At 40.6% G+C, this 25,697-nt stretch overlaps 1 protein-coding gene across 1 annotated transcript in view; it reads left to right on the forward strand.

Moving 5' to 3' along the window:
* The window catches only part of LOC110526153 (protein kinase C-binding protein NELL1), a 408,096-nt gene that overhangs the window by 274,390 nt on the left and 108,009 nt on the right, over positions 1-25,697 (forward strand). Inside the window, exon 13 of the mRNA XM_021606800.3 lies at positions 23,899-24,024. Coding sequence (XP_021462475.3) covers positions 23,899-24,024 — 126 coding nt within the window. The remainder of the gene's footprint in view (positions 1-23,898; positions 24,025-25,697) is intronic.

Here is a 25,697-nt window from a genome sequence, read left to right on the forward strand (position 1 = left end):
TGTATCTTGACCTCAGACGCTAGACCAAGCTTTTACAGTACTCTGCTCAGTCCAGTATTTGGCATTTTTCGGATGGTTCTTAGGTTTCTTACACTAGAGCAGAGCTGGGGAGAGAGGCCTGTGAGAGAGGATCATGGCACAAGGCAGGAGCAGAGCTGTGGAAAGATGCTGGGGCTGATACGGGTGGGAACTGGGAATTCTTCTACCAGGATTTCTGGAAAAAGAGCTTATCTGCAAGGGTCAGTTCCCTTTTTGCTGTTTGTGTAGGCTGTGGATGTGCAGCTGTTTTGGTGTTATCAGGCATGTGGTGCCTCATGCAGTCACTGCCACTCTTCTTTAAATGCTCTTAAGCAGATCACATTAAAAGAGTGCTTCTGTCTCCTGTTTAGGCTTCCGGCATATTCCATTATGTCCTTCTCATTTCCCTAGCTGTCCTTCAATCTGCTCTGAATGTCAGGCGCGCGCAGTGTCTGGAATGTGTATAAATTATAAGTGTGGTTCAGCACGTCACAGTTTATCAGGGACTGATATGTGGATGGGATGAGAGAGAGATGAGGGCAGAGAGGCTGAGACTAAAACACACAGAGAGACTGGACGGAAAATAGTCTGTAAGAGATTCTATGGAGGTATACTAGATGGGGAAACTGAAGAGAAACTAGAGAAAAGACTAGGAGAGATCTCTGACGAACTGATATATTTGAGAGGGAGACCATGGAAAAGTTTTTGAAAGAGACTGGGAGAGACTGTAGAGCATTGTTGGAGGAGATGTGGAAAGAGGAGAGACGATGGAGGGAAACTAAAGGGAACACAAATGTGTGTAAAAGTAACAGAGCAACAGTAGATATATTATCATATATAATGGTTAAAATACCTTGAAGATTAAGCTGATGAATAAACTATGGAGATACCTGGAGCAGAAAATGCGTTTAGAGGAGAGAATGTAAGGAGATAAATGTGGAGACTGGAATGAAAACTAGAGATGTGGATTAAGCATCATTGTGGACTTTGAACATCCAATTTCTTTTTAAAATAGTGTGATTTTTGAGAGTGAAGACCTGAAAAATATGAATCCTGGGAAAACAAAATCGAGAAAAAGGGATTTTGGAAAAAAACAATTCAGAATATGGCAGCAAAAAATATATTTTATAGGGCCCTATACTGTACATTTATGTAGTGAGATCACAATATCTTCACCCTAGCATCTGTTTTCAAATGCAGATAAATCTAACCCTGCTCTCTGTCTAAACTTAAACCATACTCACTCCACACCCCAGGTTCCCTGGAAAAGGGGCTGTACCAGCTTGGAACTGATGATGATATGAATTACGAGGACTAATTTCCAGGTAGTGCTCTTTGGGGTATAAATAGCAGCTGGCAGAGCGCAGGACGGCCGTCAATCGCATCATTAGCACTCAGTAAGTGCTTTTGTCTGACTGACTGATGTGAGACGACTGAATATCTGTCACCATATCGGTCGACATCTTATCTGGAAGTAGTCTAAAACAGGCCCAAATAAAAACTTGTCATTTTGACAGCAGGTGATGCTCTTTTATTTGTCAAATGTTTCAACTGCTAGTATCGTGTGATCTTTTTGTATACCTGGTGACAGTTGTACTGGCGGGCGCTAAGTGGTGTCAATTTATCTTGTGTCATGTTGAGCTAAATTGATTATTTGTGGCTATAGATGATACCAGGTTGATATCTTTTAGATATAACGTACGCTAACCCCATTCTGTACAAATGTGCGCAACCTCGACATTCAAACGAGGCTGCAACATCAAAATCTGGGGTGTGAACCCGCGTTTCTATTCAAGCATTGATTGACATGGTAATGGCTCTATAGTATTGGAGAAAAGTTGAAAAAACGGACCCCTCCGACGTCGTGATGTGTCATGGCGTAACGTACAGCATAAAGCAACTAATCCTGTTTTACAGCCTCTCTCCACCATATCACTTCTCTCACCATTTAAAAACAAGAAAGGGACAGGATAAGGGGGGGATAACTAGTCATTTTTTGCGTCATCACTGCAAGATATGACTCTCAAAAGCCGCTGTTTACTTCTGAAGATCACTTTAGCACCCCCCTAAAAACCTGATTAAAATTCAACACAAACCTTCAAATAGGTATATATTGACACATTGTATAAACTCTTTATAGTGTTTTATTTACATTTGAGGCAATAAGGTGATAAGTTGGACAGATCAAGTAAAAAAAAGCATTTTCCCCACAAAAGCATTTTCCTCTCCTTCTCACAATCACGCAATAGGTTTCACTTCCCCACCCGCTATTTTAAAAAAAGACCCGACGGAGCTCATAGCCTTCTTGAATCATGCAGAGATGGGCATCATGAAGGTCTTGTCATTGATTTTGTTGGAAAGGGGAGAAATTGTGCTTTACAATGGTATTTATTATGATCAGGAAGTATTACGTTTTTTGAGTGATAAAATAAGGTAAATTGAACGGACCAGCGCGATGTACAAAAGTGAGTTAGTTTACGTTATAGATAAATAACAATGATGGCTGTCTTGGGAATTGAGTGTGCAGTTGAGATGCGTGGTGTGGGTGTATTTAATTTCCTACAAAAGTGTGTATCCTCATAATGAAAATGTTAAATGTGTGTAAGACATCATTATCCCACTGCGTTATTCAATGTCCGTCCTATTTACCCCATATGTCGAATTTGCTGAGCGGTCTTTCAGGTTATGTCGATATAGGACTCGTTTTACTGTGGATATAGATACTTTTCTACCTGTTTCCTCCAGCATCTTCACAAGGTCCTTTGCTGTTGTTCTGGGATTGGCACTTTTTTTTTCCATCTCTAAGAGACAGAACGCGTCTCCTTCCTGACCGGTACGACAGCTACATGGTGTTTATTCTTGTGTACTATTGTTTGTACAGACAAACGTGGTACCTTCAGACGTTTGGAAAGTGCTCCCAAGGATGAATCAGACTTGTGGAGATCTACAAAACAAATGTTTAGGTTTTGGCTGATTTCTTTTGATTTTCCCATGATGTCAAGCAAAGAGGCACTAAGTTTGAAGGTAGGCCTTGAATCACATCCAAAGGTACACCTCAAATGATGTCAATTAGCCAGTCAGAAGCTTCTAAATCCATGCCATAATTTTGGGAATTCTCCAAGCTGTTTAAAGGCACAGTCAACTTAGTGTATGTAAACTTCTGAACCTCTGGAATTGTGATACAGTAAATTATAAGTGAAATAATCAGTCTAACAATTGTTGGGAAAATTACTTTTAGATATCCTAACCGACTTGCAAAAACTGTAGTTTGTTAACAAGAAATTAGTGGTTGGTTTAGTGTATGTAAACCTCCAACTTCAACTGTATGTATGTACGTATGTATGTATATACTGTATATTACACATACAGCACCAGTCAAAAGTTTCACTCTGTCACGCACTCTATGCGTAGTGGGTGCGGAGTCAGGTGCAGGAAGCAGAGGGTAAAGAACAATGTTTTATTCCGGCGCAGGGAAAATGGTCACGCCAAAACACCAGGCGCAATAACAAGACCAGCCCAAAACCAGGACCCAACCAGTCCGGAGGAAAACAAAGGAAATCGCACAACCACAAACATGAACAGATGAAAAATAAGCCTGCACAAAGAGCAGGCAGGCATTCCCGGCTTAAATATCCCAAGTAAAACCTAAACAAGAAACAGGTGTAACCCATTAGACAAAACCAACAGAAAAGGGAAAAGGGATCGGTGGCAGCTAGTAGACCGGTGACGACGACCGCCTTGCGCCGGACGAACAGGAAGAGGAGCCACCTTTGGTGGGAGTCCTGACAGACACACCTACCCATTCATGGGTTTTTCTTTATTTGTTCTATTTTCTAAATTGAAGAATAATAGTGAAGACATGACAACTATTAAATAAAACATGGAATCTTGTATTAACCAAATTTGTGTTACACAAATCAACATGTATTTTATATTTGAAATTCTTCAAAGTAGCCACCCTTTGCCTTGATGACAGCTTTGCACACTCGTGGCATTCTCTCAACCAGCTTCATGAGGTAGTCACCTGGAATGCATTTCAATTAACAGGTGTGCCTTTTTATAAAGTTCATTTGTGGAATTTCTTTCCTTCGTAATGTGTTTGAGCCAATCAGTTGTGTTGTGACAAGGTAGGGGTGGAATACAGAAGATGGCCCTGTTTGGTAAAATACCAAGTCCATATTATGGCACTAACAGTTCAAATAACAGCTCATCGTTACTTTGAACTTTGAAAGTTTCTTCAAGTGCAGTCGCAAAAACAACCAGAGCTATGATGAAACTGACTCTAATGAGGACCGCCACAGGAAAGGAAGACAGCGTTACCTCTGCTGCAGAGGATAAGTTCATTAGAACTGCTAGCCTCAGAAATTACAGCCCAAATAAATGCTTCACAGAGTTCAAGTGACTGACACATCAACATCAACTGTTCAGAGGAGACTGCGTGAATCAGGCATTAATGGTCGAATTGCTGCAAAGAAACCACTACTAAAGGATACCAATAAGAGTAAGACACTCACTTGGACAAAGAAACAAGAGCAATGGACATTAGACCGATGCAAATCTGTCCTTTGGTCTAATGAGCCAAATTCGTAAAAATCCAAAACTTCACAGGTCTTAATTTTAAAGGGTTTAAAAACTATTTCCCATGCTTGTTCAATGAACCATAAACATTTAATGAACATGCACCTGTGGAACGGTCGTTAAGACACTAACAGTTTACAGATGGTAGATGGCAATTAAGTTATGAAAACTTAGGACACTGAAGAGGCCTTTCTACTAACTCTGAAAAACATCAAAAGAAAGATGCCCAGGGTTCCTGCTCATCTGCGTGAAATTGCCTTAGGCATGCTGCAAGGAGCCATGAGGACTACAGATGTGGCCAGGGCAATAAATTGCAATGTCCGTACTGTGAGACGACTCAGACAGTGCTAAAGGGAGACAGGACAGACAGCTGATCGTCCTCACAGTGGCAGACCACGTGCAACAACACCTGCACAGGATCGGTACATCCGAACATCACACCTGCAGGACAGATGGCAACAACAACTGCCCGAGTTACACCAGGAACGCACAATCACTCCATCAGTGTTCAGACTGTCTGCAATAGGCTAAGAGAGGCTGGACTGAGGGCATGTAGGCCTGTTGTAAGGCAGGTCCTCACCAGACATCACCAACAACAACGTCGCCTATGGGCACAAATCCACCGTGGCTGGGCCAGACAGGACTGGCAAAAAGTGCTCTTTACTGACGTGGCCAATATTCTACAGTGTTTAGTGCAGAAAACATGGTAATTAACTACATTGACCATTGCATGCCTACTTGTCCTGTCTGTGTGGGCAGAGATGAAGAGGTTGAAGCGAGAGGTTTCACTCACCAAATCTTTCCAAAATGAACCCAATGCAGTTCTATTGGCTTATTTTGGACCCAAGGTTGTTGCCTGCATTCCCACGTTTGGGACAACGATTCCCACTGTTAGGGCTGAGACATGAGCGCCTTGTCATTATTTACAGATTATTGGTGTGGGGCAGAAACAGAGAGGGAGAGAAGAGAGAATGTCGAGAGTGATGGAGAGCAGTTGCTTCACAAGGTATCTCTAGGCCAACCTGAAAATACATGTACTTGTAAGTAATTGATAGTTGGTATTCAGCAGTCAGAAAAGTATGCCTTACTTACTTTGAAAAACTACTGATTTTGTCAGACAGCATAGGCAGCAGCTCTAAATAGATGAGATGATTTGCAATGAAATAAATATAATATACACAACTGAAATATCTTCAAGTAAATGAATACATTATAGTTAATAAGTGATAAGCAGTAATGGACAGTCACTACCATCGTGGGACTTGCATTAATTGTTTTATTCTGTGTTACAGCATTCAATTCACATAATGCATAGTGCATTTAATGTTTAAACTAATAATCGAAACTGAAATCGAAAAACGTGATATTTTTTCATAATCGAACTGAAAACGAATCGACCTCAAAAAGCATTAATCGATCAGGAATAATGTAATATGGTTGGAAAGAAAGCCATAAAGAAAGCACATTGGAATGAATATGGAATCGCTCTGTAAACTTGCTTTCTTAATGTGGATTGCTGTTGTGCTAAACACATCTGGATGATTGTTTGACTGAGCAGTTTCCTTCTCAACCATCAGCAGTAAGAATAAGGAAGTGTACTGTGGGAATATGTGCTCTCGGCATAGTTGTGTTTGCTTTCTGCATTGTATTTCTGTGTGTTGTTTACATTGTGCTAATCGAGTGCATATGTGTGACAGCAGCAGATGTTGGGCTTCCTGCAGCGTGACATTACCTGTCACAACTGAGTGTGTGTGTGGATGACATTGTTGCTGTCAGAACTGTATGTGCAACCTGACAAGCTCTCAGAACACTGCCCATCGGGCTGCATCTGCCCCGCATCCACAGAAAGCTGTGTGGAGGTCTGTGTGAAGGTACCGTATATAGTCACAACTGTGTGTGTGTGTGTGTGTGTGTGTGTGTGCACGGGTTCATGTGTGTACGTTTTTGTGTTTGTTTTTACCCTATACCCAAAATAATTATTAAAGCAAAGTGGATAGTAGAGAACATGCCTAAGACCAGAGTCTTAGATATGCAGTTTTAGAAACTTTGTTTGGTAAGAATTGCATGGCAATGTTGGTGAGGTGCTGTTATTGATGTGCTGTTGAAGTGCTGAGCGCTCCTGCCAGCCTGTAGTGTGTCACAAATGCTTCACAGTAGATTTCTTACCTCACTGCAGTGGGCTAAATCAGGGTCACAGAGTGTTTTTGGTAGTCTTAAATTGACTTTGAAACAAAAATCCTCACACACATAGTTATGGGCTTAAAAAAGAGAATACATCTGTACCATGTCAGAGTTGAAATGTATAACATTTTCAGTTTGCATCTCAATATTACACTTTATATACACATCACAGGAGACGGAAATATAACACAACTGTTTGACACAGAAATACTAGATTGTCGGCGTTTAAAAATTAAACAATGTTTATTAATTATGAAATTATGAAAAATACTAATAACATTCTACCCATGAGGCCACTAGGTAATGTGCCTGCAGGAAAGGACTACATGGCAGTTTATAACCTCGCAATAATAATAATCTAGCCTAAATAATAAATGTTAATTCCTTCATAGGCTACCTGGCTTTCTCCTGACTGATTTAGAGTTAGTATACCATTTAATAGCCTGTTGAAATGTTAAAGGTCAATTGATAGTGACACAATCACACATTACTTCCCAACCAAAGTACTTGTTTTGTCTCTTCGGTTATAGAAGGTTGTAGTGCAGCCTCTGAATGTCATAGAGACAAACCAATTAAATCCCATAAGCATTGGAGTCACGTCTTACCCCAAAATTGCACAGCTTTGCATCGTTATAGATGGCTTTATGTAATCAGTTCCGTTAAAAGATATATCTAGGCCTATGCTTTCAGCCATTTTCTTTAACAAAAGCCACAATACTCTCACATACCACCACAATTCGAGCCCTGGTTTTAATTTAACACACCAAGCCATTCACTGACACTGAGATATTTAAAGAGTGCATGGTGACTGAAGGAATTAGATAGTAGACTATAATTTCATCTGTCAAACAGGTAGGCCAAACTCTTATTTCTTGAATAGGAAGAAATAGGCTCTAACACAAAGCCCCTCTTCTTGTTAGTAGCCTAAAGTCAAAATTAAAATGAAGACTGTTTAGATTAGTTAGGCCATCTCAAATAAGTCTACTTTCAACACCAATGCACTGTCCATCTCCACAGCTGCCACTTCATAGCAATGTAAGTTATGTAAATAATATAATATAGCGTATTGTGAGGTCAATAATGCTTTTAAACAGCTTCATTATGGTCAACAAAACATATTGTTTTTCTTCAAATCAATTATAGCAATAGGCCACAGAGGTGAAATAATTAAAATGTAGCATTAACACTGGAGTGATAGATGTGCAAGTAGAGATACTGGGGTGCGAAAGAGCAAGAGGTTAAGTAATAATATTGGCATGAGGTAGTTGGGTGTGCTATTTACAGATTGGCTGTGTACAGGTACGGTGATGGGCAAGCTGCTCTGACAGCTGATGCTTAAAGTTAGAGAGGGAGATATAAAACACCAGCTTCGGTGATGTTTGCAATTCGTTCCAGTCAATGTATTTCAACAATAAGAGAGGCAATCCTGTGGATTGTGGGGATGGGATAGACACATACCGCCGTCTCGTTCTGAATACATGAGGATTTATGTAAGACTAAGTAAGAGTGTGTGTGTGTGTCTGCGTGTCAGATTACGTCTTCCAGTGCTCATCAGTCTGTGCGTAGAAATAGTACAAAGTCGTCACTAGCTTAGCATCAGGTAAATTTGAAGGCTATGCCTTACGCTTTCAACTACACTGTCTCCCCATGCTTTTGGGCATGACAGCTGTGCTGTTTGTCTGTGAAGAAGAATGGTGTAATTGCTCTCTCTTCTTCTCTCTAGTCGTGGGTTGTGTCCCAAATGGCACCCTATTCCCTATACTATGTAGGGAATAGGGTGCCATTTGGGACCCATCCTTGTTAGTCACTTCAGAAAAAAGTGTGATTAAGAGCCTGTAACAAGACAGGCGTCGGCAACACAGCACGATTCTTTAGAAGGCCCCTAATCTCTATACGGAGGACATTTCCTGCACCATGACTTCCCCTTAGATGAGAACAAAGGAGATAAGAGGGGGGCCTGCATTTTAAACCCCCCAAATTAAATGCGCCACTGGTTATTGGTGGTGTTGTTGTAATGGCTTTCCTCCTCTTCGTCTGAAGAGGAGAGGCGAGAAGGATCGGAGGACCAATATGCGGCGTGGTAAGTGTCCATGGTTGTTTATTTAAACACATAAACTGAACACTCCCTACAAAAACAATAAACGTAACGTGAATAACCAAAACCGAAAACAGTACCGTGTGGTGTAAAACACAGACACGGAAACAATCACCCACAAACAAACAGTGAAACCCAGGCTACCTAAGTATGATTCTCAATCAGAGACAACTAACGACACCTGCCTCTGATTGAGAACCATACTAGGCCGAACACAGAAAAACAACCTAGACACACAAAACATAGAATGCCCACCCAACTCACGTCCTGACCAACTAAAACAAACAATTAACACAATAACTAGGGTCAGAACGTGACAGTTGTGTGTGTGCTTGTGTGTGTTGATTTGGTGATTTTGCTTGTGTTAGTTCATGTGTTGCTGTGAGTGTGTGTACAGTATATTGTTGTTGTGGGTGCCTGTGTGTGGTGTGCGTGCATGTTGTGTCCGTACGTGTGCACATGCATGTGGAGTAATTGTGCAATAAGGGAGGGGATTTAGTCACAGTGTTCAGTCGTCTCCAGTGGCATGATCAAGATGAAACACACAGAAACACATGGCACACAGATGAAAGGAACGGGGTGAAATCCATTTGGCCCGCTGCTTGTTACACTAAACTCTCAGGCTCCGCATACCACTCAGCATCACAAAAAGGCCTTGTCCATTTCTGGAAGAACACCTGCTCTTTCCATAACATAGACTGAGCAGGTGAATCCAGATGAAAGCTATGATTCCTTATTAATGTCACTTGTCAAATCCACTTCAATTAGTGTAGATGAAGGGGAGGAGACAGGTTAAAGAATGATTTGTAAGCCTGGAGACAATGATGGACATATGGAATGTTTGGTTTACTCAGTGTATATAGTAAAATTAAAATAAACTACTAATGCTTCTAATAAATACTACCAGTTTTACAAAGGTAATACTTGCATGTGGTACAATGAGGTTGAGTTACTTTGATATAAGGGGAGATTGTTATGGGACCTTTCACATCTCCTCTTTAGAGTCATCAAAGTCTTTGTATCCAAGAGGTATTGTCTGTGAGAGAAAGACGAAAACGCCGTTACACATTCATGGGCAATCGTTGAGTACTATCTGTAGTACTACTCTCTGTAGTAGCATGTTGTAGAATATGAGACATCTTACATATTAAACCTCAGTGCCTCTCATTAGGACAAAACTGGAGAAATGTATTGTATTTGTATTAATTATGAATCCTGGGGTCCAGCAAAATTAAACACACAGTTAAACACATTCACAACATATTTCACAACACCTTAAGTGTGTGCCTTAAGGCCACTACTCTACTACCATATATACACACACAACACAAAATCGTGTTCATGTGTGTATAGTGCATATGTTATCGTGTGTATGTGTGTATGCATGTGTCTGTGCTTGTGTGCGTCTCTTTTCAGTCCCTGCTGTTCCATAAGGTACAGTGGCTTGCGAAAGTATTCTCCCCCCTTGGCATTTTTCCTATATTGTTGCCTTACAAACTGGAATTAAAATATATATTTTTTGGTGGTTTGTATCATTTGATTTACACAACATGCCTACCACTTTGAATGCAATACATTTATTGTGGAACAAACAAGAAATAAGACCCCCAAAAAATAACTTGAGCGTGCATAACTATTCATCCCCCCAAAATCAATACTTTGTTGAGCCACCTTTTGCAGCAATTCCAGCTGCAAGTCTCTTGGGGTATGTCTCTATAAGCTTGGCACATCTAGCCAAAGGGATTTTTGACCATTCTTCAAAGCTAAACTGCTCCAGCACCTTCAAGTTGGATGGGTTCCGCCGGTGTACAGCAATCTTTAAGTCATACCACAAATTCTCAACTGGATTGAGGTCTTGGCTTTAACTAGGCCATTCCAAGACCTTTAAATGTTCCCCTTAAACCACTCGAGTGTTGCTTTAGCAGTATGCTTAGGGTCATTGTCCTGCAGGAAGGTGAACCTCCATCCCAGTCTCAAATCTCTGGAAGACTGAAACAGGTTTCCGTCAAGAATTTCCCTGTATTTAGCGCCATCCATCATTCCTTCAATTCTGACCATTTTGCAGTCCCTGCTGACCAGTTTCCCAGTCCCTGGGATGGTGTTCGGGGTGATGAGAGGTGTTGGGTTTGCGCCAGACATAATGTTTTCCTTGATGGCCAAAAATCTCCCTGAGTCTCATCTAACCAGAGTACCTTCTTCCATATGTTTTCTGGACAATCTTCCGTAAAGCCCAGCTCTGTGGAGTGTATGGCTTAAAGTGGTTCTATGGACAGCTACTTCAATCTCCACTGTGGAGCTTTGCAGCTCCTTCAGGGTTATCTTCTGTCTCTTTGTTTCCTCTCTGATTAATGCCATCCTTGCCTGGTCCATGAGTTTTGGTGGGCGGCCCTCTCTTGGCAGGTTTGTTGTGGTGCCATATTCTTTCCATTTTTTAATAATGGGTTTAAAAAGAGTTGCAAATAAAAAGCCATATCTCAGTCTGGCCAATATAAGGAAAGGATTAAGATGGGAAAAAGAACACAGACACTGGACAGAGGAACTTGGCCTAGAAGGCCAGCATCCCGGAGTTGCCTCTTCACTGTTGACGTTGAGACTGGTGTTTTGCGGGTACTATTTAATGAAGCTGCAAGTTGATGACTTGTGAGGCGTCTGTTTCTCAAACTAGACCCTCTAATGTACTTGTCCTCTTGCTCCGTTGTGTTGTCCCACTCCTCTTTCTATTCTGGTTAGTGCCAGTTTGTGCTGTTCTGTGAAGGGAGTAGTACACAGCGTTGTATGAGATCTTCAGTTTCTTGGCGTGGAATAGCCTTCATTTCTCGGAACAAGATTATACTGACACGTTTCAGAAGAAAGTTCTTTGTTTCTGGCCATTTTGAGCCTGTAATCGAACCCGCTGATGCTCCAGATACTCAAGTAGTCTAAAGGCGGCCAGTTTTATTGCTTCTTTGATCAGAACAACAGTTTAGGTTGTGCTAACATAATTGCAGAATGGTTTTCTAATGATCAATTAGCCTTTTAAAATGATCAACTTGGATTAGCTAACACAACGTACCATTGAAACACAGGAGTGATGGTTGCTGATAATATGCCTCTGTACGCCTATAGATATTCCATTAAAAAAAAATGACCTGCCATTTCCAGCTACAATAGTCATTTACAACATTAACAATGTCTACACTGTATTTCTGATCAATTTGATGTTATTTTAAAATGGACAAAAAAAATTTGCTTTTCTTTCAAAAACATGGACATTTCTAAGTGAACCTAAACTTTTGAACGGAAGTGTAAATTGCACAAGAATTATACATTTGTCACCTCTATTCGGCCTCATGTAGCAAAACTTGAAATTGTATTTTTTACATTGTGTAAAAGTAAAGACTCAGAGCTACAAAATTGTATATTATACACTGCAGTTGAGGCACAATGGGAAAGTAATTATGCTTTGAAAGTTGATAGAATTGTAACCCCACATTTGAGAAAATGGCCCTTGAATATTGTGGTACACCTCCTGAAGAGCTCTTCTTTGTCTGCAGTATCGCTCCCACCCTCTTCAGCCAGTGTATTGTGGTAAAGAATAAAGTTGTAGTAGACTAACAATAAGGAATTATTTCAGGTAAACAGAAAGTGTAAAGGATAAAAATATTTGATAAATATTAGAGGACGCTTACTCAGACACACTTGTCTAAATTGATGGGTCATTTGAAATAAATGTTATAACCCCCAGCTGTAACGTCTGCTTTCAACTCACGCTCTCAAACACGTAGATCCCTGAACGCAGCTCACATTCCAGCCCACTTTCCAGCTCACACTCTCAAACACATAGATCTCCTGAACGCAGCTCACTCTCCAGATCCCAATCACCTGAATTCTGATCACCTGTTATCACACACTATTTAGTTCTTTGCACCCCATCATTGTGAGGTATTGTTTGTTTTGTGACACACTTCTATTCAGAGCGCTGGTTTTTCCCGTAATTTAATCCTCCCGTGTATGATAGTTTATGCCTGCCTCACTAATGACGCCTTTTGCCTATTCCCTACCTGTACTTTAGGCTATCGGATTTCATGTTATCAATCTATTGCCTGATCTCCCGGACGATGTTACTAGCCTTTTCCCTACCTGTACTGTTGCCTTTTTGGACCCCCTGTGTATGACCTTCTGCCTGCCCCTGGACCCAGCTACCTGCCTCATCCTGTGGTCCTTTACAATAAACACCTGCTGCACCCTGTGCTTGAAACCAGCTCTCTGTCTCCCATCATGTTCATTACACCAGCCACATCCAGTGGTAGAAAAAGTACTACATTGTCTTGCTTGAGTAAAAGTAAAGATACCTTAATAGAAAATGTCTGAAGTAAAAGTCTAAAAGTATTTGGTTTTAAAAATACTTAAGCATCAAAAGTAAATGTCATAGCTAAAATGTACTTAACTATCAAAAGTATAAATAATTTAACATTCCTTCTATTAAACCAGACAACCCAATTGAATTGTTCTATTTTATTGATGGATAGCCAGGGGCACACTCCAACACTCAGACATAATTTACAAACGAAGCATGTGTTTAGTGAGTCTGCCAGATAAAATGCAGTAGGGATGACCAGGGATGTTCTCTTGATAAGTGTGTGAATTTGACAATTTTCTTGTCAAAATGTAACAAGTACTTTTGGGTGTCAGGGAAAATGTATGGAATAAAAAATACATTTTATTTTGGAATTTGGTGAAGTAAAAGTTGCCAAAAATATAAATAGTAAATTAATGTACAGATACCCCCCAAAATAATTTAAAGTATTTTTACTGAAATACTTTACACCACTGCCCAAATGCTTTCATATCAGTACATTAGCATACTTTATATACTGTTACACATGCACTTATCACATAGTATTCCATACATAAGTTAAGGCCATACAACCTGAGTGAGGTGCACATGTACAGTACATAAACAGATGCATGTACATTTATGTATATTTATATTTATGAGGTGGACACTTGATACGGTCACTTATTGTTATGGTATGTCACAAAATCATGTTACAACCACACATATCAATATTAATTTTATATATCAATATTTTGCTAAGTCTTGCTAAGTGGATGGGTCTCTATAGGTGTAAACGGTACAGCCAAATGGTTACTTGCATAGTAGGAACATCATATGCATACAATCAGGGGTAAAGTGGCTGAGCAGCAGGATAAAACAAATAGTAGCAGCAACGTATAGCGTGTGTTAGGAGAGTCATTTGAATAGAGGCACTGCAGATAGTGCTGATGACTGGTCTGTCCAAACCACGCATGAACAAGGGAATCTACAGTCGGAGAGCCTGTTTCTGTCCGGCCCTTGACTTTGGTGCAGGGCATGTGATGTCCATAGCCTCTTCGTCACAAAACTCCCTGATCTTCTCATAAAGATACGTTTGTCTAGCTGTGTCCAGTCCAGGTGGTGCTTGTACAGGCAGGCCATCTATGGGAGGAAGGATGTCAGCGTTGCGCAGCAGCTGAAACCTGGTCCCAACAAGCTGAACGCTCCTTGGCAACAACACCACCAGAGCATTGAAGCTGTAAAACAGGGAATAACAACAACAAATCAGAAGACATTACAACCTTGCACAACATCAATTCACCTCCCAAGTTTATATAAGAAGAATAACCTCATACAATGCAATGAAAATGATTTTCAATTAAAGTGCTGGTGCTGCTTGATCTGTGGCAGCGGCCTGAAGTACGGAGTCAGGTGTTGTTGCCAGCCATAGCGTTCCACCAGCACCGTATCATCCTTCAGTCCAACCAGCTGTGTCCACCAGCACTATATATATATATATATATATATATATATATATATATATATATAGCGGGGTGCTATATTTTTTGTTTGTTGGTTATATCTATCTATCTATCTATGTCCTTAATCAGTATAAAAGGAGGACATGTTTCTTACTTGTTGAGAAAAAACTAAGCTGTAATGCATCCTGATGTCTTTGCTTGCTAGTTAAGTAGGGGTCCCCCAGAGACAACTGCAGGTCTTGACAGGTGGTCTTGCAGTCAGCAACCATCTTTTGGTAAACAGACCGTTCACTCTGAACAAGCAGGAGGTGCTGCTCTTGCTTCTTCAACTTGGCTGACCTAACAGCTTCTGGAAAATACAGAATTAATGTAAGATCAAAAAAAGTTGTATCAATCATGTTGGAGGTAAATGAAATAATCAAAACGTGTTTATGCTTTACATACCAAGTGTTGTCGATTCCTTGTAGAGACGCCACACTGCTGCTTTTGTCACATGGGATGGCAGCAGCTTTCCACCAAAGTATGTGTCCTGGGAGGCGTCATGGTAATACTATTGCATTATCCTCTGAGTAGTTGTTGATGAAGGTCACCACTCGCTGCAAGTCCTCATGCTTCATATGCCCCCCTAGTCACAACTACGACAACATAGCCAACAAAAACGGGTCACAACTCCTGCTGCTCTGTCACTCGCTGGGTATGTACATACTCAACGGTAGGCTTCGAGGGGACTCCTACAGTGGGTACACCTATAGCTCATCTCTTGGCAGTAGTACCATAGACTACTTTATCACTGACCACAACCCAGAGTCTCTCACTGTTCATAGTCAGCCCACTGACACCCTTATCAGATCACAGCAAAATTACAGTCTATTTGAACAGAGCAATACTCAATCGTAAGGCATCAAAGCCAAAGGAACTGAATAATATTAAGAAATGCTATAGATAGTGAGGAAACCTACCAAAAAACAATAAGCTACAACAAATTCCATCCTCCACAAAAGTCACTGATTGAAACGCTATTAGCGCACCCCGGTAACTGGCTAGCCATTTCACACCGGTTACACCTGACTTGAAAAAAGAACAAAATATACACATTGCGAGATATTTGGCGAAATAGACAGACATGCCTATATTTCCCCCATAGGAAACAATGGGAAGACCTCAGAGTTCCAGTATTATTTTTGTTGATTACATTTTAACTATAAAACAACGTGAGCAGGTCTCATATCTCACAATTGCCAACAATAGGGAAGCAGGCATTGTGACGTTGAACAATAAACTGGGAATAGAACGTTCGGAAGGCGAGTTGGTGCCACGGTGCTCAATAGAACTAATAGGAGCTGGCAGGGTTGAAAAATGCACTACAATAAGGCCCATTTCTTTTGCGATTACTTCAAAACGATGGCAAGCAGCTGGGAAATATGGTCATATTAGGAAACTGGGTTCCACGGCAGATGCAATGAACTAGTTTTTATCAGAAAAGAATGTTGTTAAAAATGTCATGTGTCCAGCCAACTATCTACTCGGATTTCAGAGTACTCTCGTCTGAGTGTACCAGAGCGCAGAATAATTACTTTAACAGCGCTCAACACCCGGTGAATATGTCCGGTGTCAGTAAACGTGGGGAAAAAAGCATAATTAAATTGTTTCCAGCAGCACATTTACTGTCACCAACGCTCTGGTTAACACAAAAACTGCCTTACCAGCTCTGCAAGGGCCAGTAAAATGGTCAGAGGGATCTCATTTGTGTTTGGAAGTAGCGAGCCAATGTTAGCTTGAGTGCTTGACTGCCGTTGTAAGGCTAGAACGCTCAAATCAACCCTACTTCTTCGCTCCGAGAGCGAAACGGTCTGAATTTACAAACTGACAATATTTCTCTTAATGGATAGACCATAATATTAATGAAATGAATTAAGCCAAATGTCTTTGTTGCGGCACACCCTGCGTGCTGCTGCAGCATTCTGTGGCAAGTCATTTAATTCTCAGCCCATTTCTTCTGTTACTGCAAGTTATTGCTAGTTTGACCACCAGAGGGCATGTTTGAGAAGCATTTGATAGTATTCCGTATTGGCATTACCAGAGAATTTAAAACCTTTTTTTGTAATAACATAGTATATGGGATTGATTTTAAAGTACAAAAGGGAAAATAAATACACATAAATATGGGTCGTATTTACAATTGTGTTTGTTAGCACACTGTGGTATTTCACCCAATATATGTGGGAGTTTATTAAAGTTGGATTTGTTTTCAAATGATTTGTGGGACTTTTTAATCTGAAGGAAATATGTGTATCTAATATTGTCATGAATTTGGCAGGAGGTTAGGAAGTGCAGCTCAGTTTCCATCTCATTTTGTGGGCTGTGTGCGCGTAGCCTGTTTTCTCTTGAGAGCCAGGTCTGCCTACGGCAACCTTTCTCTATAGCAAGGCTATGCTCACCGAGTCTGTACATAGTCAAAGCTTTCCTTAACTCAATCAGTGTTTTAATGCTTATAAAGATGAGTTTCAAGGTACGTTAGCAGAGGAAAAATTGTGTGCTTAGCCTGGTTGTAATCTAACCTGATACAGTATTACCTGGGTATTTTTGTGTCAGAATCTCTCCCGGGCTTGGTGTGCCTTTCATCTTTTCTCTCCTCTCTCTCTCACTCATCCCTCTCCCTCTTTTCCTATTTCTGTAAAATGGGACCGAATGTGTCTCTGCTTGGCACTCAGCATTAAGGAGGTATGTTGGGGATAAGGCCCTGCAATAGACTAACATTCTGTCTAGGGTGTGTACTTGTACATCAGCTGCCTCAAGCTACAGAAACAAGAGATCCTGCTCCCATTAACCATTCCGGCTACCACAAGCCAAATTTTGTGCAAGGCTATTTACTTATACAGTATTGTACCATTACCGGCTACTGTTTAGGGCCCCCATACAATACAGCTTGTACAGTACAGCCCACCTTTAGCTAAAACATTGGTACATACAGTGCCTTAAGGAAGTATTGGTATCATTTGACTTACTCCACATTTTGTTTTGTTAGCCTGAATTCAAAATGGATTAAATAGATTTTTTTTCTCTCACTGTTCTACACGCAATGCCCCCTAGTGACAAAGTGAAAACATGTTTTTAGAAATGGTTGCTAATTTATTGAAAATTAAATACAGAAGTATGTAATTTTCATAAAGTACCAGTCAAAAGTTTGAACACACCTAAACCTCCAGGGTTTTTCTTTATTTATACTATTCTCTGCATTGTAGAATAATAGTGAAAACTATGAAATATCACATATTAGTAACATTTAGTAACCAAAACAAGTGTTAAACAAATCAAAGTAGATTTTAGATTTTAGATTCTTCAAAGTATCCACCCTTTGCCTTGATGACAGCTTTGCACACTCTTGGAATTTTCTCAACCAGCTTCACCTGAAATACTTTTACAACAGTACTGAAGGAGTTCCCATATATCCTGAGAACTTGTTGGCTGCTTTTCCATTACTCTGTGGTCCAACTCATCCCAAACCATCTCAATTGGGTTGAGGTTGTGTGATTGTGGAGGTCAGCACCATCGCTATCCTTCTTGGACAAACAGAACCTGGAGGTGTGTTGCATTATTGTCCTGGGGTGCAGTTAACTCTAATGAACGTATTCTCTGCAGCAGAGGTAACTCTGGGTCTTTCTTTCCTGTGGCGGTCCTCATGAGAGTCAGTTTCATCATAGTGCTTAATGGTTTTTGCAATTGCACTTGAAGAAACGTTCAAAGTTCTTGAAATGTTCAAGATTGACTGACCTTCGTGTCTAAAGGTAATGATGAACTGTAATTTCTCTGCTCTTTTTAGCTGTTCTTGTCATAATATGGACTTGGTCTTTTACCAAGTAGGGCTATATTCTGTATAACACCCCTACCATGTCATAACAAAATTGATTGGCTCAAACACATTACGTCTAGACGTTCCGTTAGCGGAATGTTTCGACAACATCCGGTGAAATAATAATTCAAATTATTAGAAATATTTAACTTTCTTAAAATCACAAGTGCATTACACCAAAATAAAGCTTAACTTATTGTTAATCCAGCCACCATGTCAGATTCCAAAAAGGCTTTACAGCGACAGCAAAACATGTTATTATCTGAGGACAGCACCCCATCATACAAACACATGAAAATCATATTTCAACCAAGCAGGTGCGACACGAAAGTCAGAAATAACGATATAATTCATGCCTTACCTTAGAAGATCTTCTGTTGGCACTCCAATATGTCCCAGAAACATCACAAATGGTCCTTTTGTTTGATAAACACCTTCTTTATATCCCCAAAATGTCAATTAATTTGGCGCGTTTGATTCAGAAATACAAATTATCTAATAAGTTACCTGTATGCTTGGTCCAAACATTTCAAGCAACTTTCCTAATCCAACTTTAGGTATCCTAAAACGTAAATAATCAATACAATTTAAGACGGAATATACTGTGTTCAATAGCAGATAAAATCAAAGTGGAGCGAGCTCCAGGTCGTGCGCACCAAACAAAGGAGCTTGGCTTGACACTCAGACTGAACAGCCGTACTTCTTCATTTCTTAAAGGAAAAACATCATCCAATTTCTAAAGACTGTTGACATCTAGTGGAAGCCATGGGAACTACAACCAGGTGCCTCATAAATCTAGTTTCCCATAGAAACCACATTGACCTCACATTTTTTTTCACGGATGGTTTGTCCTTGGGCTTTGCCTGCCAAATAAGTTCAGTTATATTCACAGACATGATTTTAACAGTTTTGAAACTTTAGAGTGGTTTCTATCCAATTATACCATTTATATGCATATCCTAACTTCTGGGCCTGAGTAACAGATAGTTTACTTTGGGCACGCTTTTCATCTGGACGTGAAAATACTGCTCCCTATCCCAAAGAGGTTTTAAGAAGGAAAGAAATTCCACAAATTAACTTTGTACTTTATTTTAAATTTAATTTCATTCCAGGTGACTATCTCATGACGCTGGTTGAGAGAATGCCAAGAGTGTGCAAAGCTGCCATCAAGGCAATGGGTGGTTACTTTGAAGAATCTCAAATATAAAATATATTTTGATTCGTTTAACACCTTTTTTGTTTCTTCATGATTCCATATGTGTTATTTCATAGTTTTGATGTCTTCACTATTATTCTATAATGTCAAAAATAGTGACAATAGAGGTTTGTGTCTAAACTTTGGACTGGTACGTTAAATATTCACGCCCCTGAGTCAATACTTTGTAGAAGCACCTTTGGCATCGATTACAGCTGTGAGTCTTTCTGGGTAATTCTTTAAGAGCTTTCCACACCTGGATTGTGCAACATTTGACCATTATTATTTTCAAAATTCTGAAAGGTGAATTCACCTGGTGTCTGGTGGAAAGCATACTGAACCTTTTCTTTTTAAATTTAATTTCTAAATATAAACATCATAAAAAATATAATTCCACTTTCACATTATGTGGTATTGTGTCAGCCAGTGACAAATCTCAATGTAATCAATTTTAAATTCAGGCTGTAACACAACAAAAACAATACTTTCTGAATGCACAGTACATGCATGCACACACATATTTAACTCTATTTTTTACACAGACATACACACACACACACATTTAACTCTATTTTTTACACACACACACACACACACACACACACACACACACACACACACACACACTGCTTTTAATTTCAGTAATGTTGATTTCGCAGTGTGTCAAGGGCACTTCCCAGCACCAAGTTGCTGGTGACAGTGAAGTGCAGAGTAATTGATGAGCAGTTAATTATCCGCTCTCGACACATTTCGCTTCAATGTATTTTTGTGTCTAGGCTTCTTCATGTCTTCATGCACGATGGTCGCAACGGGCAATTGCTCGACTCATCGGAGATGTTTGCAATGTGCTGAGTTTAAAATTCAATTGGTGCTAGTTGGCTGCACCATTGAGTGCATCTTGACTGGCTGCGTCACCGCTTGGTATGGCAACTGCTCGGCATCCGACAGCAAGGCGCTACAGAGGGTAATGCATAATGCAGAGGGTAATGCAATCCCCAGTGCATACATCACTGGGGCCGAACTCTGCCATCCAGCACCTCTTTACCAGGCGGTGTCAGAGGGAGGCCCTAAAAGTTGTCAAAGACTCCAGCCACCCAAGTCATAGACTGTTCTCTCTGCTACCGCACTGCAAGCAGTGCCAGAGCGCCAAGTCTGGGACCAAAAGACAGCTGAACAGCTTCTACGCCCAACCCATAGGACTGCTGAACAGTTAACCATATGGCTACCAGGACATTTTACATCAACCCACTTTATTAATCTTAATTGTTTTGCATTGCATTGCATTGGCTCTATGCACACTCACACATACTAAAAACATACATACATACATACATACATACGCCAAAACACACACATACAAAACATACACACGCACACACATGCATATTGAAGCCACACACACACACACTTTCACGCTTCACAAACACTGCTGCTACTATGTTTATTATACACTGAGTGTGCAAAACATTAAGAACAACTTCCTAATATTGAGTTGAACCCCCCAAGGCTTTAAAATAATTATTTAACCGTCCTCCTCCCCTTCATCTATACTGATTGACATGGATTTAACAAGTGATATCAATAAGGGATCATAGCTTTCACCTGAATTCATCTGGTCAGTCTATGTCATGAAAAAAGCAGATGTCCTTAGTGTTTAGTATACAGTGTATTTTCTAATTGCCTGGTCACTTTTACCCCGACCCACATCTACTGTACATACTGTATTACGTAAATGATCTCAACTACGTCGTACACCTGCAATTTGACTCAGTACTGGTATTCCTTGTATATAGCTTGGTTGTTTTTAAATTGTGTTACTGTTTCCTTTTTAATTGAGCAAATATTTGTCTTCCTTTTAAACTCTGCATTGTTGGGAATGGGCTTTTAAGTAGACATTTCACTGTGGTCTACACCTGTTGTATTCGGCACATGTGACCAATACAATTTGATTTGATTAGTTGGTACTAATTTCGATGTTCTTGACACGTGTAACTTTCCCGTTTTAGGATGAATCATGTTTAGGTGTGACTGTTCTCACTGTAACTCCTCCTTCAGATATCGATGACTCCTTTAATAATAATTATATACAGAATAGTGCCTTTCCACGTGCTCAGAGTGTTTAAATAATAATAACTCTCTAACCTTGAAGCTAACTGACCTGCCTAGTTAAATAAAGGTCCAATAAAAAAAAAATGAAATTATATTGTATGGAGGTCAAATAAACCCAACTGAGTAACGTCACAGCCCTCTATGACTGTATACCAAATGGCACACTCTTCCCTTTATAGTGCACTACTTTGATCAAGGCCCATAGGGCTCTGGTCAAAAGTAGTGCACTATCCATTGTTGCAACCCCTATTACTAGTCTGTTCAACCTGGCCCTCTGGCAGTCTCTATGGGAGTGCCACAGGGTTCAATTCTCGGGCCAACTCTTTCTCTGTATATATCAATGATGTCGTTCTTTCTGCGGGTGATTATTTGATCCACCTCTGCACAGACGACACCATTCTATATACATCTGGCCCTTCTTTGGACACTGTGTTAACAAACCTCCAAAGGAGCTACAATGCCATACAACACTCCTTCCGTGGCCTCCAAATGCTCTTAAATGCTAGTAAAACTATATGCATGCTCTTCAACCGATCGCTGCCCGCACCCGCCCGCCTGACTAGCATCACAACTCTTTATGGTTCTGACTTAGAATATGTGGACAACTGTAAATACCTAGGTGTCTGGCTAGACTGTAAACTCTCCTTCCAGACTCACATTAAATATTTCCAATCCAAAATTAAATCTAGAATCTGCTTCCTATTTTGCAACAAAGCCTCCTTCACTCATGCTGCCAAACACACCCTCGTAAAATTGACTATCCTACCGATCCTTGACTTCGGTGATGTCATTTACAAAATAGCCTCCAACACCCTACTCAGAAAATGTAATGCAGTGAATCACAGTGCCATCCGTTTTGTCACCAAATCCCCATACACTACCCACCACTGCGACCTGTATGCTCTCGTTTGCTGGTCCTCGCTACATATTCATCGCCAAACCCACTGGCTCCAGGTCATTGATAAGTCTGTGCTAGGTAAAGCTGCCTTATCTCAGCTCACTGGTCACCATAGCAATACCCACCTGTAGCACACGCTCCAGCAGGTATATTTCACTGGTCATCCCCAAAGCCAACACCTGCTTTGGCTGCCTTTCCTTCCAGTTCTCTGCTGCCAATAACTGGAACGCATTGTAAAAATCACTGAAGTTGGGGACTTATATCTCCATCACTAACTTTAAGTATCAGCTGTCAGAGCAGCTTACCGATCGCTGCAGCTGTACACAGCCCATCTGTATATAGCCCATCCAACCAACTACTTACCTCATCCCATATCTGTTTTTCTGCTCTTTTGCACACCAGTATTTCTGCTTGCACATCCTCATCTGCACATCTATCACTCCATTGTTATTTGCTAAATTGTAATTACTACGCAACTATGGCCTATTTATTGCCTTGCACACACTGTATACAGATTTTTCTATTGTGTTATTGACTGTACGTTTGTTTATCCCATGTTTAACTCTGTGTTATTGTTTTTGTTGCACTGCTTTTGCTTTATCTTGACCAGGTCGCAGTTGTAAATGAGAACTTGTTCTCTACCTGGTTAAATAAAGGTGAAAAAAAAAAAAAAAAATTAAATAAAGGGAAGAGGGTGTCACTTGGGATGCTGCCTCTTTCTCTCTGAAGGAGTGAACTCCACTTCTTTTTTTCAAACTTACAAAAAAAATAACATTCGTAGAGGGGGGTAAAATAAGATATGAGAGTATCAAAAGGTAGTGGGACAGATTTGAACCCACACCGATACAGGTACATGTGGCCTGGGGTCTACAGCACTAACCACTAGACCAGGGTTTCCTAAACTCGGTCCTGCCCCCCCCCCCCCCCCCTGGGTGCGCGTTTTGTTTCCTGCCAGAGCACTACACAGCTGATTCAAATAATTCAGGCTTGATGAGGAGTTGGATATTTGAATCAGTTATGTAGTGCTAGGGCAAAAAAACTAAATGTGCACCCAGGGGGGGCCCTGTCCCCCTCTCTACAGTCCAACTGTCACTACCCATAAACAAAAAAAAAAATATATATATATATATATATATATATATATATATAAAATATTATATATTTACAACTCCTCTGTGTGGGTTCTCCTCTCTCAGATATCGATGAGTGTGTCACCCAGATGCACTACTGCCGGGCTAACACGGCGTGTGTGAACCTACTCGGCAGCCATCGCTGTGACTGTCTACCTGGCTTCATCAGAGTGGATGACTATTCCTGCACAGGTAGGTCAAATATGCACACACACACATACTTTGAACATTTCGGTAGGCCAACACAAGCACACACACCCACACATACACTTCCTAATTTTCCAGAACTAACATCCTGAGGATTATCGGTCATTTCAAATCAAATTTTATTTGTCACATGCGCCGAATACAACAGGTGTAAACCTTACAGTGAAATGCTTGCCAACCTTGCGACCTCAAGGTTGGCAAGTATTGTGTCTTGGTAAACACAGAGTGCACTCACTTCTCACAGTTAACACACAACTCTCACAGTGCCAAAGTAGGCCAGATTAATCCTCTCAGTTTGTTTTAGTCTGAGATTTGTACAAAACTACAGAACAGGAGCAGTACAACGTTTCTCGGAGAAGGAGTGCTGATTTAGGATCAGTTTAGCCCTTTAGATCACAAGGGATAAGATTACATGGACCCAGAGAGCTGAACCTATATCAGCACTCTGAGAAGCTTGAAAACAGAGTTTTATAATTTTATAGTTTTACCCAGTGCTGGTTGAGAGAAGCAACACATTACAGCTCATGGTGACTTAAGCATCCTTCTCTCTCTGCCTCTCAGAAGACCGTGAGGGGTTGTGAGAGCCATTTGACCTCAGGTCGGTGTACTCTGGAGCCACACACACTGTCCTTCAGCTGGAGAGGGGTCAGGACGCAGCTCTACACTGTTGTCAAACTGGGGTCAGGACGTGGCTGCTGTCGTGGAAATTTAGTACTGAGATAGACTTGTTCATTTAATATTGATTAATTATTGTAATAATGAGGCTGGTCGACCCCACACCCTTGAGTGTTGGACCGAGTAACCTAAATTTTACACAAATGCAGAGTACTACATATAGCTGACACTAACAATGCTCAGTCATGGTTGGTTCAACCCCCCTCAAGCAGACCAAGGAGCATCATAATGCACTCTGGGTTCATCCTGTCGTTATCTGCATGTGGGTCATTGTCTTAACCCCACCCTGGCTTAGTTACCCAGGTGCAATGATGATTTTTAGACAATGAGGGATCGTTCTACTCCTAAGCTATCTCTAGGAAAACACATTCTTGTCTACGTAACGCAGTCTTTAACTAATTTGTCAGCTCAAGCCACCTCCAGTGACCATAAACCCAGATTAGCTGCAGGGAACTAGAGTGGAGCCCATGAAAACACAGACACTAGTAGGACAGAAATGTCTTACTATTAGTTAAATATGAATTGTTAACCATTAATCTCAAATAGATCAGTTGATTACGTAATTTTTCTATCACACCACACACTGCAGTTAAACTGGGGCTGTCAGGTCAAGAGACCGTTTTAAAAAGGTGGGAAAGATGTGGGGGGTGGGGGGGGTTGGAGATGCAGATCTTATATCAGATAAACAAACTACCTAATTAAGTTTAAGGCCCAATCCTGAATCAGAAAAACATCAAAATGGAAGCCCCCACACCACTTGGTTTGGGGGGCTGGAGAAATGTAATAATTCTCAAATTAGATAGACCAAGCTTTAGATGCAAGGATTGACAGTCTGTGAGGTGAAACCATATTTTAAGGCTATACATTGTTTCCATATCACAGATTGGGCCTTTGAATTATGGAAATGTGCACATGTACTGTCTGTTGACATTAGCTGGGACTCTTCATCTGATTCAAACAAGCCAAGCTTGTGTTTACTTCTG

This window comes from Oncorhynchus mykiss, chromosome 6, assembly GCF_057628025.1.
Source record: "Oncorhynchus mykiss isolate SJ-2025 chromosome 6, ASM5762802v1, whole genome shotgun sequence".
NCBI lineage: Eukaryota > Metazoa > Chordata > Actinopteri > Salmoniformes > Salmonidae > Oncorhynchus > Oncorhynchus mykiss.